The 16,253-nt window shown below is 37.6% G+C and overlaps 1 protein-coding gene across 2 annotated transcripts in view; it reads right to left on the minus strand.

The window, feature by feature from the left end:
* The window catches only part of CAND1 (cullin associated and neddylation dissociated 1), a 55,570-nt gene that overhangs the window by 5,299 nt on the left and 34,018 nt on the right, over window positions 1-16,253 (minus strand). Inside the window, exons 3-11 of one of the 2 annotated variants that reach the window (XM_075013389.1) lie at window positions 13,284-13,424; window positions 10,666-10,789; window positions 9,939-10,195; window positions 9,750-9,855; window positions 8,639-8,787; window positions 5,307-5,599; window positions 4,064-4,205; window positions 1,142-2,635; window positions 73-168 (exon numbers count right to left, since the gene is read on the minus strand). In XM_075013389.1, coding sequence (XP_074869490.1) covers window positions 73-168; window positions 1,142-2,635; window positions 4,064-4,205; window positions 5,307-5,599; window positions 8,639-8,787; window positions 9,750-9,855; window positions 9,939-10,195; window positions 10,666-10,789; window positions 13,284-13,424 — 2,802 coding nt within the window. Of the gene's footprint in view, window positions 1-72; window positions 169-1,141; window positions 2,636-4,063; window positions 4,206-5,306; window positions 5,600-8,638; window positions 8,788-9,749; window positions 9,856-9,938; window positions 10,196-10,665; window positions 10,790-13,283; window positions 13,439-16,253 lie in introns of both variants that reach the window. The other variant, XM_075013382.1, reaches the window with a different exon arrangement.

Raw genomic sequence — 16,253 nt, forward strand, 5'->3', positions numbered from 1 at the left:
TATAAAAGTTTGATTATTACTTGCTTTAAAGGAAGCTAAGTTTTAATTTTTAAAAATACACAAGAAACTTACCTATGCAGTTCTTTAATAGTGGATCTATAGGTTGTGGATGATCAGAAATAGTGAACTTCACAGCCGTAACCACTGAACTTCGAGCATATGATGACCCTAATATCAAACATTCCATTTTAGTTAAAAAATGACTTAAATAATTTAAATATATTTACATTTTATTAAATTATAATTAAGTCATCTTCTCTCACCACAGTAGGTCTATTTCTCTAAGACAGACTTCTTGATACTGCTTTCAAAGGAATTAAATGTCACCGATTGGGTGGTAAGGTGTTAAGTTTTTTCACGATTTTCCATTATTACATTTTAAACAGGGATTAATTTTTAATATTAATTAGAAATACATTAAATTTGTCTTCTATATCAACACTACATAATGAATGCCTTATCTGAAAACTCATAAATAGATCCAGTTGTAGACCTACATGAGAATATGTTCTAAACAAACATTTTTATAGCAATATAACCCTAGAGGTGGAATTACCATACTAATATTTCACAAGTCTTTTGATTATATCCCAAAATTGTTTGTATACTTCATTTGACAAAAAACGTTGCTGTCCCCATGTTCGTTAAAAACCATTTACATATATTATTACAGCTCTTCACTAATAAAATCACATTATTTTATTTCAAAAGCTAGATTCTCATTATCAAAATGAAGTATACAAGCAATTCTTGTTATATACCATCTACTTCCTCCAGTGAAAGAAAATGTTATTCTTAAACCAATAGCCATTCAAATACTTATTTGAAAAGCACAAATCTAATATTTACTCGATTGAACATTATAGAGATTTTAACAAAAATTTCAGATCACATCTCCATAAATGTATCGTGTAAATTTACATGCTTTTTCCCCCTTCCCCCGTATACCTCCATGGAAAATATGTCAAATCGGGTATCAAGAAGTAGTACTCTCTCATTTGCTGAGTTGTCCACAACTCGAGAGGGTTTTTATTATAAGAAAACTCAAGTGCAAGTTATTGAGTGTAGTTTAGACTCATTATCTGGAGTACAAAAACCTTCCTCCCTCTCAACAGCGTCTATATATCGAATGACAGCCTACCTGATGCCAAATATCCCTTGAGCCGTGGAAGCAGAGTCTCTGGGTCTATTAAAGTAAGCTTGCCCAAGCATTCAGCAACAACATTCCTGGTACCCTCTTCTGCACACTCACAGTGTTTCAGCAGTAATGCCCAGATGTTCTCAACATATGGTTTGAGGCCTACCACTGATGCAGAACTTATTATTTCTTTCAAGGAATGGAGAAGAAGATATTGCCTCTTAGGCTGACTGGTTATTTCTTGTAAGACAAATGGTAGATATTCAGGAAGATTGCCAACACTTATACTGCCTAGCGCATACGATGCTGCAGACTTGACTTCTTCACTAGGAGACGAGAACGCTTCTAGAATTACAGACTTGAGCTCAATTTGTCCACTTAGGTCAATGTGATGCCCAACTTCCCCAAGAGACAGTAAAGCTAAAAGACGAATGGAATCCGTGGACCTTGAATTCTTGACATCCTGAATGAACTGACCTACTACAGCTGGTCCCTCTTTAGGGCAAGCTCGCGTAAGGGCAGCTACGCATTTGGCAATGGAATAATAAGACTGCTTGTGAGTAAGTGCAGTGCTCTGCGAGTACACTGGACCTGTTAACATGCGTAATAAATCCATATATCCTAAGTTATTTGTTCCAGTCACAACCAGAGCTTGGAAAAATTCTAGCATAGCACTGAGGGCTCCACCCTGCAATAATGGTGACCTCACTAGGCCAATAAGTTCATTAAGAATGGACCCACTGATCTTTGAGAGGGAGGAAGGATACACTTTAGCCAGCGTAGTCAGAAAACTGATGGCCATCTGTGAAACATGCATATCGCTTTCACTGATAAGAGGAGGAAGCTCATCTAGAACAGCATCAATCATGGCAGCTGTCAAGCTGTCACTGTAATTTTTAATTAAGATATCGAGAGCAGAAAGTGTGCCCAATTTCAAAGCTCGCTGGTTCTTTCTGAGGAAAGAGGCAAGGATAGGAACTCCTTCCCCCAGGATTGGTCTCAAATCTATCTTCAAAGGAGAGCCAGCAATCAGCGTCAAAGCTTTCACTGTAGTTAGCCGAGTAATCTCATTTTTCAGTCTCTCTAGGAAGATCTGAAGCGTACTAGGCAAGTCAGTGCCCAGATTATCACCAAGGCTACAGATGATCTGGCCCATACAGGAGATTGCCCTCTCTTTTACTTCCTGATCAATGTCAGCAGCCTTCAGTCTCTTGATGGTGCACGTAAACAAATCTTTGATGTAAGGTGTGGCATCAAAGGAAGAAGGATGGTCTAAAGGACGAATGACCTTCACAAGCTGCTGTGTAACCAGAAGTGCCTCTGATGTTATCTTGTAAAAAGGGTCTCCAACACAGGCTACAACTGGAGGCACCAGTGCTTGAACGTGAGGATGGAAGACTTGTGGAGAATGGTTACATAGGATCACATACAGACATGACAAAGCATCAATCTTCAAATTAGAGGAACTTGATTTGTCGTTCAGTGAAAAAATTATCCCTGTAAAAGAAAAGAGATTATTTCTGTATTTTTATCATCGGAATTCATGAAAAGTCTTGAAGCACACAGCCAAACCAGCCTAACATTTTTTGCTCTGAAGCATTTTCTTCTAGAAAGCCTTGTCACCTTTGATTTAAATAATAAAAACTTTCCAAACATCTTCCACCCAGACAGCACATAGAGTAGACCCGCCCCCGCCTTACATATAAGTTGAGTTCCTGCGCAACCCCATGTAAGTCAAATTTTGCATAACTTGGGGGAGCCAGGAAGTTGACCGGCGCTGTCCTGTCTCCTGTGAGGAGCGAGCAGCCGAGAGACTGGCTTTGGGCTGTCCGCTGCTCACAGGAGAAGGAAAACTGACCAGCACTGCTGCGCTGGTCAGTTTTCCAGCTCCTGTCAGTGGTGGGCAGCCGTGAGTCAGGCTGCCAACCCTGACAGGAGCTGTGAAAGCACTCAAGGCTCAGTTTTCCTGCTCCTGTGAGTGGCAGGGAGCTGGCCCCTGGCTGCCCGCCACATGCAGGAGCCAGTAACTGACCATTACTGCTGCATTGATCAGTTGCCCAGCTTCCAAGCGGCAAGCAGCCCGGAACCAGCTCCCCACTACTCAAGAGTCCCGTTAACCTGATATTCACGCAACCTGAGTGCACATCTCTCAGGGTTCTACTGTATTGATCGCTTGAGTCGTCTTTTTCTTCTAACTATTAAAGGAAATTCTGAACACAGCTGCTGAAAATGACCACACTTAACACATGTGTGCATGTGCACATGCATCCTTAACTACATCATGAGACTTAAACAAGCTAGAAGTTTTAGCTGCACCTAAACAATATAGGGCAATCTTTTTATTTAAAGTGCCCGTTATTCTCCGAAAGATTATTATACAAAAGTGACATAGAAGACTGAATATTTGTAGCTTCCTCAGTAGCTTCTATCAAAAGCCGTTTGGTTTACCAATTTTCTAGCTACCATCCCTGTAAATTCTATAATAAATCTGAAAGTAAAGTTTTTATTTGGATCATCCACTACCACCAATGGTAAAGACTGTACATGGGTGGCAAAGGTGGAAATATTGGCAGTATTTATGCTCACTTAATTGGGAATGTGGCCCGAACTTCGTCTTCCAATTACATGCAAGTTAAGAATTCTGTTAATATATTAGATAAAATGAACCTAGCTTACTAGTCCAGGACTTTTTAAACTTTGGTTCTCCAAGGTTAACCAAAATGAAAGCGTCACCAAATTATGTGCGTGGATTCACAAAGAAGCTAATCTACCAATTACATCTGAAAGGCATTTTCTTCATTAAGAATGATCCTTCAAAACTTCTGCTTAAGTATCAGGCTTTAAGGTTAGAAACTTCTGAACTCAGTCATCACAGTTAACCTATAACAGATTTAAATTTTCCTTTTTTTTTTTTTTTTTTTTTACCTGGCACAAGTACAGGAACATGCTGTGTTAGGGCTCCAGGTAAAACATTTACCAGCTCAGTTAGCATGTTAAAACAACACTGACGAGTCTTCACACTCTTCTCCTTCATCTGTTTGTGCAAGGCTTTAACTATGTTGGGAACCTGTAGTAATTACACACCTGTTAACTAGTTCAACAGTTAGTATTTTCTTTACACAGTTATCTTAAATTACAGAAAACAGAACATGCCTTCAATTTTTCAGAAGAACTGTATTTCTCATTACACTTGACAGCTTTAGATTAAGACTCAGATCTTCAAATCAATTACTATCCAATCTGACAAAGCATTCTTTGCCCACGAAGGCTTATGCTCCAAAATATCTGTTAGTCTATAAGGTACCACAGGACTTCTCGTTGTTTTTGGAGAAAAAGACTAACTTGGCTACCTCTCTGATACTTATGCCACCCTGGAAATTTTAACTTGGAAATTATGATCTGATTTAACAAAAACACGTCTTACCTTTTGTCTCAAGTTCTAGAAATAGAAATATCAATTACATAATTACCCTATTAAATCAGTTTGGAAAATGCTTTGTTAGTATGGACTTCTTCCCATTCTTCAGTTAAATTGGGTTCTACTGATCAAGTGTCTCCTTCCTTTAACTGTGAAGATTTTTCTCCCAATCTCAGGTTTATCTAAACAGCTATAGCAGATCACAGACTATGAATGATTTGTTTTATAAAATGTAGCAAATAACTAGGCTCATAGACTAACATTTTTATAAGTGGGCAGCCAATAATTAAAAAAACAAGCAACCTATGAGCAGTGTTCCCTTTTATTTTTTCGAGCTATGGACAGAATAAATTTTGTTGCACGCACCAATGCATCACCATATGCATATGTGCATCACCAACAGAAACACATGATGCCTGCCGAGGGGTGGGCTGTAGGCACTGTTCATCAGCTGGGCAGCACCTGACTCTCTCCTGGATGGATACCCAAGCGCTCATCTTGCACTGAACACTGGCTATGAGTCCAATAGGTAATTCCAGTTCCAGATAAACTGCAGTAATCTGAGCCAATTTACCCTATGCTCCCTTTCAGATGAGTTGAAATCAGAACCCATAATCTGTGTACAACTACAAGAAACTAGAGACAAATAGTGATTTCACCTCTTTCCATATGAACGCAGAGCACAATGAACAATCAGCAAAGCCCTCTCAAATTCAAAAAAAAATTAACACAAAACTCCTGGCAGCTAACCTGACTCTGAAGCATTGTCAAAGGTGTCTCTCCTTGTTCCATTGCATCAGGATCACACAGCCAACTCTGCACAGGTCGAGTTTGTTTTAAAAGAGAAAGATATGCATGGAAAACATCTGCTTTTACATTCTCCTCACGCTCTTTGAATCTTGATATTAAAGCAGGAGAGACAGTCTTGTAGAATTCTGGTAGCATTTCATGTCGCGTACTAACCACGGCATCTAAACATTTAGCAGCTGCACGTCTCACTTTCCAGCTCATATCATCGTCATCGCTATATTCATCATCACTCCCTTGACAAAATAAAATTAATTTATATTATGCACAAATTCAGAAGTAGGCAGTCCATGCTAGCAGTTTTATACAAAAAGTTGTGTTTCAAAGAACCCAAATTTGATATACAAGATCATCATCTCCGGTAAGTTTTACACATTTAGCAAATTATATTTAATAAATAGCACTGAATATTTTGTAATAAGGAACATACACTATTGCAACTTAAAAAATTAGTTCTCCTAAATCAGCCATTTATATTAAATGCCTAATCAGAGTATTAATTTTAATTCTCCTTTATTGGGGAAAAAAGCCCTCTGAAGCAACTCCTATGACTGAAGGGGCTTCTTGTAAAACTATTTAAAAGCAAGACTTGTTTATTAATAAACTAAATCATATTATTTTTCACAAAGAAAACTGACCAGAAGCAGCGCATGCCAGAAGTAAACCATATGGTTGTATTACTATTTAAAAATTAACTTAAAGCAGAACTGGATGGCCCAGAAGGAGAATGTTCCACTTTTCTATCTGACACACCTTAGATTCAAATCGGAGTCACAACCACGTATATGTTACCGTTCTTATGCTCTGTAATCCTGATTAAGTGACAAGTCAAAGTTTCAGTAACGATAGCAAGCTATCCAGCAGCAATACAATAATCTTATACTTGTTATATCTAACCAAGAGAGAGACTGACAATGCACCCACTGATGGCAACTTGGAAATTTTCCCAGGCAAGAGTGGTGGCCTAGACTCTATAGCTGCAAAGATAATCAGATGCAAACTGATGATGTTATCGCTCTGCCACTGCTCATAGCTTTGTCAAACAGCAAAGTGCTATTACGACCTTTTGAAAGTTCTATTCCACCCTCTGCAATGGCAGCATGTTTTATGGTAAAACAAATAAATAAAGACAGTACACATCTCAAGCAAAGAAGCATCTGTCACTTTCCCTGATTACCAAATGATGGAGGATAGATAATTTGATGCCATTTTTTAAAAAGGGCCCTAGAGGTGATCCTAGCAATTACAGGCCACTAAATCTAACTTCAGGACTGGGCAAACTGATTGAAAACTATAGTAAAGAACAGAATTGTCTCTCTCTCTCTCTTATACACATACACACACACACACACACACACACACAAAATTATATATAGGAATGAACATAATTTGTTGGAGAAGAGTTCACATGGTTTTTGTAAAGGGAAATCAAGTCTGACCAAGCTACAAGAATTCTTTCAGGGCTCCAACAAGCATGTGGACAAGGGAGATCCAGTGAACATAGTGAACTTAGATTTCCAGAAAGTCTTTGACAAGGCCCCTCACCAAAGGCTATTCAGTAAAGTAAGCTGTCATGGTCCTCTCATGGACTGGTAACTGGTTAAAAGATAGGACATAAGGGAATAAATGCTTAGTTTTCAGAACAGAGAGGATAATTAGTGTTCCCCAGGGGTCCATATTGGGACCAATCCTATTTAAACACATTCATAAATTATCTAGAGAAAGGGGTAGTCAGTAAGAAGGCACACTTTGCAGATGATATAAAACTGCTCAAGATAATTAAGTTCAAAGCAGACTGTCAAGAGTTTCAAGATCTCACAAAACTAGGTGACTGGGCAACACAACAGACGATGCAATTCAGTGCTGATGAATGTAAAGTAAGGCATATTGGAAAACATAATCCCAACAATGTGTACAAACTTATGTGGGCTAAATTGGCTGTTACTAATTCAACAGCGATATCTTGGAGTTGTTGTAAATAGTTCTCTAAAAACATGTATGCAATGTGCAGCAGCAGTCAAAATCAATGCTGAGAATCACAAAGAAAGCGACAGAGAATAAGACAGAGAAGATCTTAACTCCCGCTACCTATGTAAGTCCATGGTATGCCCACATCTTGAAGGCTGAGTGCAGATGTTGGTCACCTCATCTAAAAACACTGGAACTGGAAAAGCCCCAGAAAAGGACAACAAAGATTATTATTATTATTAGAATGGCTGCCATATAGGACAAATTAATAAGGACTTTTAAGCTTGGAAGAGAGAGAACTAAAGGGGGATATGACAGAGGTTTATAAAATCATGACTGCTGTGGAGAAAATACGTAGAAAATAGGAAGCACTACACCGAACGGAGAGTCAACCTGTGGAACTCCTTTCCAGAGGATGTTGTGAGGGCCAAGACTTTACCAGGGTTAAGAAAAAACACAAAACAAAAAACAAAAAAACCACACACTAGATAAATTCATGGAGGACAAGACTATCAATGGCTATCAGCCAGAATGACCAGGCATGGTATCCCTGATCTCTGTTTGCCAAAAGCTGGGAATGGGCAGCAAGTGATGGCTCACTTGATGATTGCCTATGCTGCTCATTCCATCTGGGGCTAGAACTGACATGTCAAAATCCACTTTCTTATCTAGTGTAGATCGGGGCTCTTCAGTCTTGCACCAACATCTCTTATTCCATGCAATAGCATGGAGTACCAGGGTCCACAGCTGTGCCCAGAGAGATTGATTTTTGCCATGTCTTAACACATGGCAACATGGAACTCCAAAACATTGACCGCGGCACAGTCAATCGTCAGATAAGTGCAGATTCACCCTCAGGCACCTGGCATTTGACACTATCAGAAGACAGAATACTGGTCTTCTAGATGGACCTTTGGTCTGACCCAGGATGGACATTCTTATGTTCGTTCTCTAAATTTCCTCCAAGTTCTAGTTATGTCATACTAAAAGAACTGCTCTGCCTTCCTCCTGTTTATACCATTCAAGCATCTTCAGGCAATTATGTCATTCTTTACTATAACCCTCTAAACTCACAATACCATGCCAATGGAGACACTAAGTAGCTAAATTAAATTTCAATCTGTCCTCTTTCGTAAGTGTATTGAATGGCCAGAACTGCAAAAATAAAAGATGAAAACATGAAAATGTCACACAATCGTTCAAGTTTTGGAAAGACCTGAATTAAAAAACTCCTTTACTGATAAGTTCACTATCCTCACAATTTAGGCTCACTCGCTCTTCTGTCCAAAAATCAAGAGATAATATACCTTGGTCGTCATCATCACCACCACCATCAGCATCCATGGCATTTTCATCTTCATCTTCATCATCATAATTGTAATTAGGATCATAGGTAAGGTACTTGAGACAAATGTTTATAATGGTAGAGACATGAGGATAAACTTCCTTAGGGCATCTGCATAGTAAATTTAACAGAAGCAATTTTAACTTAGGCTATTATTGAACAATTAAATAACTTAAACAGAAAAAAATTGTGTTAGTGCTCATTTTACTAGCAAGTCTAATACTGTCAGAATTCCTATTGCATACCATATTTTCTCCTCAGAATTCAACTTATACAGTTAAAAAACGTTCAGGCCAATTCAGAACTTCCTATAAGAACAACCTAGGCCAAGTGGACACAGAATAAATTTAGAAGATTAGAAAAAACATGGTGTTTCACCTCCATAGATAGAAACAAAATATAAATACAGTTCTCTAGCCAATTTGCAATCCTATAGTTCAGTTCACATAATTCAGCTCCCAAAAGCTACTGTGACAATTATTGACACTGCAATACAATAAGATACTCTCAGCTTTTCGGAGAAGGCAAAAGTAGAGGGACAGGAAATTATGCTTTGCTGTTGCTAGGATTCACATTCAGAGATTTTAAGGCGAGAAGGGACCATTATGATCTTCTAATCTGACTGCTACAGAATTTCATTATGTACCTTTGGAAATAAAAAGATTCTGTCTCCATTAAAGAGAATCTAGCATTTCCGCCACAGCACTGTTTATAAAAACAATTACCTTGACCGTTACTATATATGAATAGCAAATTACAGCCTACTGTACAGTGCCTATGTATATATTACACCAACTGCACTTACTTTATAAGATAGTGATAGAAAAATCTGTTTCGCAATTCAGATACGATTTCTGCTTCAAAAATTAGCAAAGATATTTTGCACTGAAAATAGCAACAATTCTATCAGGAAAGAAAACTTGTTTTTATGGCTCACTACAGCTCTACTCAACTGCACAAGAACTAGCTTAGACTACACCTTATACAAGGACTATATATTAGAATGATAGCCAGTCAACTTATGGGAAGAAAATCCAAAAACAAAACACCCACATACCTTAAAAGTAGCTTACCTCCTAACAAAAGATTCAAAGGCTTGAATGCAATATTCTCGTAGTTCATCATCATCTACATTACAAAATTTTACCACTAAAGGGATGATTTTCTCAAGATATTCACCTGAAAAAGGAAAATTAGGAAAGTGAACATTCATATCTAAAAATATGTGGAATCAGAGGAAAAAAATACAAAAATTCTCTTACCTATTCTATGACCTGCTTGCCTACTGATAGCAGCAATACACTGTATATAGGTTCTAGTTGTTGACATGGAATCATTTTTAGACAGCTCTGTCAACAGATGTTCAATGAGGTCAACAAAAACTATATTGCCACAGCTCATGACCAGGTGACCAAGAGCAATGATAGTTCTTTTCCTCACAGCAAGCCTGGGACTAGTCAGCTGGGGGAGCAGACAGGTCAGAATTGAAGGATGGAAGTTAACAAGCAGTCCTCCTTGCCTTAAAATAGACAAAACACAAACTCAAACCAATTGAATCTAGAACGGATTTTTAAGTCCATTGTATCATTCTCATTTCAAATATTCCCAAAATGCCATACAAAAGATTCCTTTAAAATTATTTGGAGAAAGTAAGGAACTAATTAACTGATTTCAAATATACTGAAAAATGAAAATAACTAAAGAAGTTCTCAACAATATTAACACTTAAATGATCAGTTATCTGATCAACCATCTAAATTTAAATATATTCCAAAAATATAACATTTGTAACCTGGCATGAAGTTTCATTTGTACTCAATTTTTCTCATTTGATACAAGTTAGTCAACTTTTTTTCATGTTTTCAAAGCCTAAATTATAGCCACCTAAAATTTAATAATCAGAAAAAATAAGTTCACAATAATTTAATGGGTTAAAACACAGCATTAACAAATTACATTCTATCAACATTTTGTAACAAGGATGCTTACCTGCTCAGCATATCAGCCATGATATCCAATGCCTCTAATTGGACAGACACATCTTCCTGCTTGGCTATAGCACTCGTAAGACGCCCTGTGATCTTTTTACAAACATTAGCTGCTAATGCAGATCCTGCAAAATACAACACAAGCTTAGAATTTTGCGAGTTAAAAAACGTAATTTACAACAGTTGGAAATTACTTAACAAAAATTCCTCCAAATGAAGACTAATTATGCAAGGTAAGCCAAAATTGACTGCTAAAATTACCCTCATTACACTAAAACTGAAAGGCTGCTCTACCTAGAAACTGTAACCAAGCAAGCTCTTCTTTTATTAAAACATAAGAAATCTGCATCCAACTCAAAGGAACACAGAGTAGCTGGCATGGAAGCAGCAGAAAGTAGAGGCCCCTGAAAGCCTGCAATAGGGGGAATTTGTTGATTGGAAGTGCATGGAGCCAGTTCGGACACATGAATTCAGGTATCCTTTGTGGCAATGGCATGCAGTTGCCTGGTTGAAGCTTTGTATTTGCCAATTATTGATAGCCACACAGGTGACTGAAAATGTCCATAATACATTTGTGCAATGTCTTCCGTAAACATGAAACAGAGCTACATAGGGGAAAAATTTAAAATTCAAGTTTTAGCCACAACTCGAAAAATTGTATCAGGAAGAAATAATATTACTGTTTTGAACCTAAAACCCAATCTTTTTGTTTAATCATTCAATGGCTCCCAAATTCTGAACTAAGACAACATTTCATAAAACAAACCAACTACCAGGTGATATATTTGCATCACCATGCTGGCAGTGGAAAGGGAAAGAAGCAAACAGTCTAAACACGTTGAATTATAAGAAATAGGAATCGTAAGACTGTATTTGATTCTTTGCAATGAAAACTTTAATTTAATGAATATTCATTTTTCTCTGTTCCTCTGGATTAGAGAAATAAAACTGACATACCTTGAACAAAAGAAAACAGCAGCCCAAACCCATTATCTATAAAATATGTATTTCCCCAATGTTATTCATTTTACCAAGTGGTTTACACATTTTTGCCAAAAGATCCATTAACTAGCCTAAAAGGCTAAGTGAAAATTATTTACTATAACTTTATTTTTATAAATTATTATATATGCTTATTTCTGCTAAATGATAAAAACACAACTGGCTTTAGTTTTATTTGAGGGCCTTGAGGGCGATGGGAGCATATCCCCAGAAAGGATTTTTTTAAATTAACATATGCTTTAATGGTGAGTCTTATAATTTAGCATAAAAGGCATAGCATTTTCTTAGTTTAATATATATAATAGGACATTTAAGAGGACTTTCCAGTACTTAAGTTAAAGTAGGCAACATTTAGGGAGACTGTTTCATAATGTTTAGTTCAACATATCAAAACACATACCTAGAGTCAATGGATGTACGCTAAATGGGGAAAAAAAAGACACAGCAGGGCCTGGAAAGATGCACAAAACCAGTTCTAATTGGATAATTCATGACTAACAAGAAAACATGATACCATTTTCTGTGCCAGGACTAGAGAAAGGTTGGGGAAAAAATTACTGCATAAGACAGCCAAATGGTTTAAAGACTACTCTGTTTTCAGAAGAATGAGAAAAACAGGTAAACTAGAAGTAGCAACTTTGAGCTAGAAGTTCAAATCTTCCTCAAGATTTGAGTCAGCTTCTCCCTTGTAAAGAACAGGAGGAAGAAAGACAAAAGACCAAAGGAAAGCAAAAGAAATTGCACACCAAAGAATAAAGAAGCCATGGAAAGAACAGAAATGGAAGTAGTCCTTCAATAAGTTATGATAAATAAAACTGAACTGTTAGAAACTGCACTGTAGTAATGTTCTACCATCACTGTTTATGCTACTACAGTTGAGAAACTGTGCTGTGGATTGAAAGTAATTTATAGCCCTAATATTTGGCCTGCAAACTATGGCCAAAAGAAAATAAACAAATTTTCCACAAGTGCTATATGAAAAATTTTAAAACAAGCAGTTTTTTGCTGATTTTCTACCAGTTTATAGCATGATCAAATTTCAGCAATACATATTTTAAACCAGTACTACTTATCTGGACTTTTAATTGTGTTAGATTGATTACAAAGGACAACCTGCAGAAAAAGTAAACAATCTAGCATGAAAATTCTAGTCCCCAAATTAATTTTGAGTCATTCCCTTCTAGTCAGCCTAATTCATATACTGCACTCACTGTGGTATTTGAGCACTTTCTAGAATTAAACAAGTGGCTAGCATTTGGCAAGGGGAATTCCACTATTAAATTAACAAGGCAATCTCAAGACAGCCTGACTGCAGAATTACAGTGCTCCAATTGGAAACATTTCAGTTTAAAAATGCACTATCAAATATTACAAATCTGACCACAATGACATTTAACAATTATTTTAAAACCTAGGAATACTGTGCCTGAAAATATTACCTGCAACAGATGTAATCTCAAATTACTTCCAGCTCTTTTTACAGTGACTTGTTTTTATGCTTCCTTCATCTCTTTTCATATCATAAATAGGTTACAATGAAAGAATTGGCCTATGGAGAAATAAAGCTAAACCGCACATTTTAAAAACGAAAAAGGGGAGAAGAATGTCACTTCTTACCACTGGAAGCTGGAGGAAGTTCTCCAATGACTGTTTTAAGGCCAATGCTTGAAATATCACGTAGCTGCTCTTTATCTGAAAGCATGTTAGTACAGAGCGTATCCACAATGGTCTCCACTTGATACTCCTTCACTTTACTCACTAAAGGGCCAAGACTGAAATTTAAAATAATAATAATAATAAAATAAATGAATCTGCAGATTTAAGCAAAGGTGACATCTAGCTACACATACCACATTTATCTTAAAATGAATTCACCGAGCGACTTTTCATACTCATGCTTGCAGGGGGAAAAAATGTTGCTTTTATTTCTGCATTATTTCTATACATTATTCTTGATGTGAAAACCAAGTTCCAATTCATTAGGTCACAATCCTCCTCCTCCTCTCCTTGCCACCCCCAAATCTTCTGACTCAAAGTATCACTGCTTTAGACATGTTTCCTTTATACTGGGAAGTTTAAACCCTCCAGATCCAACATTTGTCATCAGTGTTGCTACTTCTTCGTACTCTCAAACCCTACAGTAACACATACAGTTGCCAGCTTTAGCCAGAGCTTCTAATAAAATTAAAAACAAATGAGTGGATACAGTATGCTTCCCCACCAGCGTACACCACATTCATTTACTCCATTTACTCAGATGCGTACAAGAAACTACTGTGATCACCTAGTATGAACCTCCTGTATATCACAGAGCACAAGACCTCTCCAAAATAATTCCCAGAGCTTCCTTTTAAAAAAGTCATCCAAACTTGATTTAGTGAACCTTGGTAATTTTTTCCAGTGATTAGTTACCATTCCTGTCAAAATGTACATTTTAATTCCATTTTGAATTTGTCTAGCTTCAACTTCCACCCACTGGATCTTGTTATTCCTCTCTCTGTCATGCTGAAGAGAGACTACTATCGCTATCTATCTCCATACAGCTACTTATAGACTGTAATGAAGTCACCTCCCTAGCCTTTTCTTTTTTAAGCTAAATAAATGGAGTTCCTGACTGGAAGGAGGGTGGTGCCTAAGGCATGTTTTCAAATCCTCCTTGGGGTCCTTCCCAGAACCTTCTGAAATTTGTCCGAATCCTTCTTGAATTATGAGCATTAAAGTAAACCACAGTACTCCAGGAGGGTTGCACCAGGCCCAAATGCAGAGAAAATAATTTATCTGTTCCTCCTTGATATTCCCCTGATTACGTATCCAAAGAGAACATCAGCCCTTTGGATCACAGCACCACACTGGGAACTCATGTTCAGCTAATTATCCACCATGACTCCACACACCCACACCCACCAAGTTTGATTCACAAACTGCAATACGTAGAACACAGCAAGGTAACAATGAATTACTTCACTGTATCATCACTCTCGACATGTTCTGAGCTCAGACTGAGGTACAACCACACAGACTCCTTCAAGCGCCTTACTGTGTGTCAAACATACAACAGAACACAGAATCATAGAATAGTAGGACCGGAAGGGACCTTGAGAGGCCATCGAGTCCAGCCCCCTGCCCCAATGGCAGGACCAAGTACTCTCTAAACCATCCCTGATAGACATCTATCAAACCTGTTCTTAAATATCTCCAGCTATGGAGATTCCACAACCTCCCTTGGCAATTTATTCCACTGTTTGACCACCCTGACAGTTAGGAACTTTTTCCTAATGTTCAACCTAAACCTCCCTTGCTGCAGTTTAAGTCCATAGCCTCTTTTCTCTCTTCAGAGGCCAAAAAGAACAAGTTTTCTCCCTCCTCCTTATGACACACTTTTAGATACCTGAAAACCACTATCATGTTGCCCCTCAAGCTTCTCTTTTCCAAACTAAACAAGCCCAATTCTTTCAGCCTTTCTTCAAAGGTCACATTCTCTAGACCTTTAATCATTCTTGTCACTCTTTTCTGGACCCTTTCTAATTTCTCCATATCCAAAATCCTCAATGAATCAAATTGTTCCATAGAATCATTATGGATAGCAATTCCTTCCTCTAGTAGGACTGTGGCACTAGAAATATATTATCGACCACCTAACCAGGACAGTGATAGTGATGCTGAGATGTTAAGGGAGATTAGAGAGGCTATCAAAATAAAAAATCCAGTAATAGGGGATTTCAATTATCCCCATATTGACTGGGTACATGTCACCTCAGGACGGGATTCAGAGAGAAAATTTCTCGATGCCTTAAATGACTGCTTCTTGGAGTCACAAGGGGAGAGTCAATTCTCGATCAAGTACTGACTGGAATGCAGGATCTGGTCCAAGAAGTAACTATTACAGGACCGCTTGGAAATAGTGACCATAATATAACAATGTTTAATATTCCTGTGTTGGGAAGAACACTGCAGCAGTCCAACACTCTGCATTTAATTTCAAAAAGGGCAATTATACAAAAATGAGGAGGTTAGTTAAACAGAAATTAAAAGGTGGAGTAACTAAAGTAAAATCCCTGCAGGCTGCATGGAAATTTTTCAAGGACACCATATTAGAAGCCCAACTTAAATGTGCACCCCAAATTAAAAAATACAGTAAGAGACCTAAAAAAGAGCCACAATGGCTTAACAACCATGTAAAAGAGGCAGTGAGAGATAAACAGGCATCCTTTAAAAAGTGGAAGTCAAATCCTAGTGAGGAAAATAGAAAGGAACATAAACACTGCCAAATTAAGTGTAAAAATGTAATAAGAAAAGCCAAAAAAGATTTTGAGGAACAGTCAGCCATAAATTCAAAAAACAATAGTAAAATGTTTTTAAAGTACATTAGAAGCAGGAAGCCCGCTAAAAAAGCAGTGGGACCCCTGGACAATAGAGATATAAAAGGATCAATCAAGGAAGATAATGCCATTGCAGAGAAACTAAATGATTTCTTTGCTTCAGTCTTCATGGCTGAGGATATTACAGAGGTTCCCAAATCTGAGCCGTTCTTTGTAGGTGACAAATCTGAGGAACTGTCCCAGATTGAAGTGTCAGTAGAAGAGGTTT

The sequence above is a fragment of the Carettochelys insculpta genome, chromosome 1, assembly GCF_033958435.1.
Source record: "Carettochelys insculpta isolate YL-2023 chromosome 1, ASM3395843v1, whole genome shotgun sequence".
NCBI lineage: Eukaryota > Metazoa > Chordata > Testudines > Carettochelyidae > Carettochelys > Carettochelys insculpta.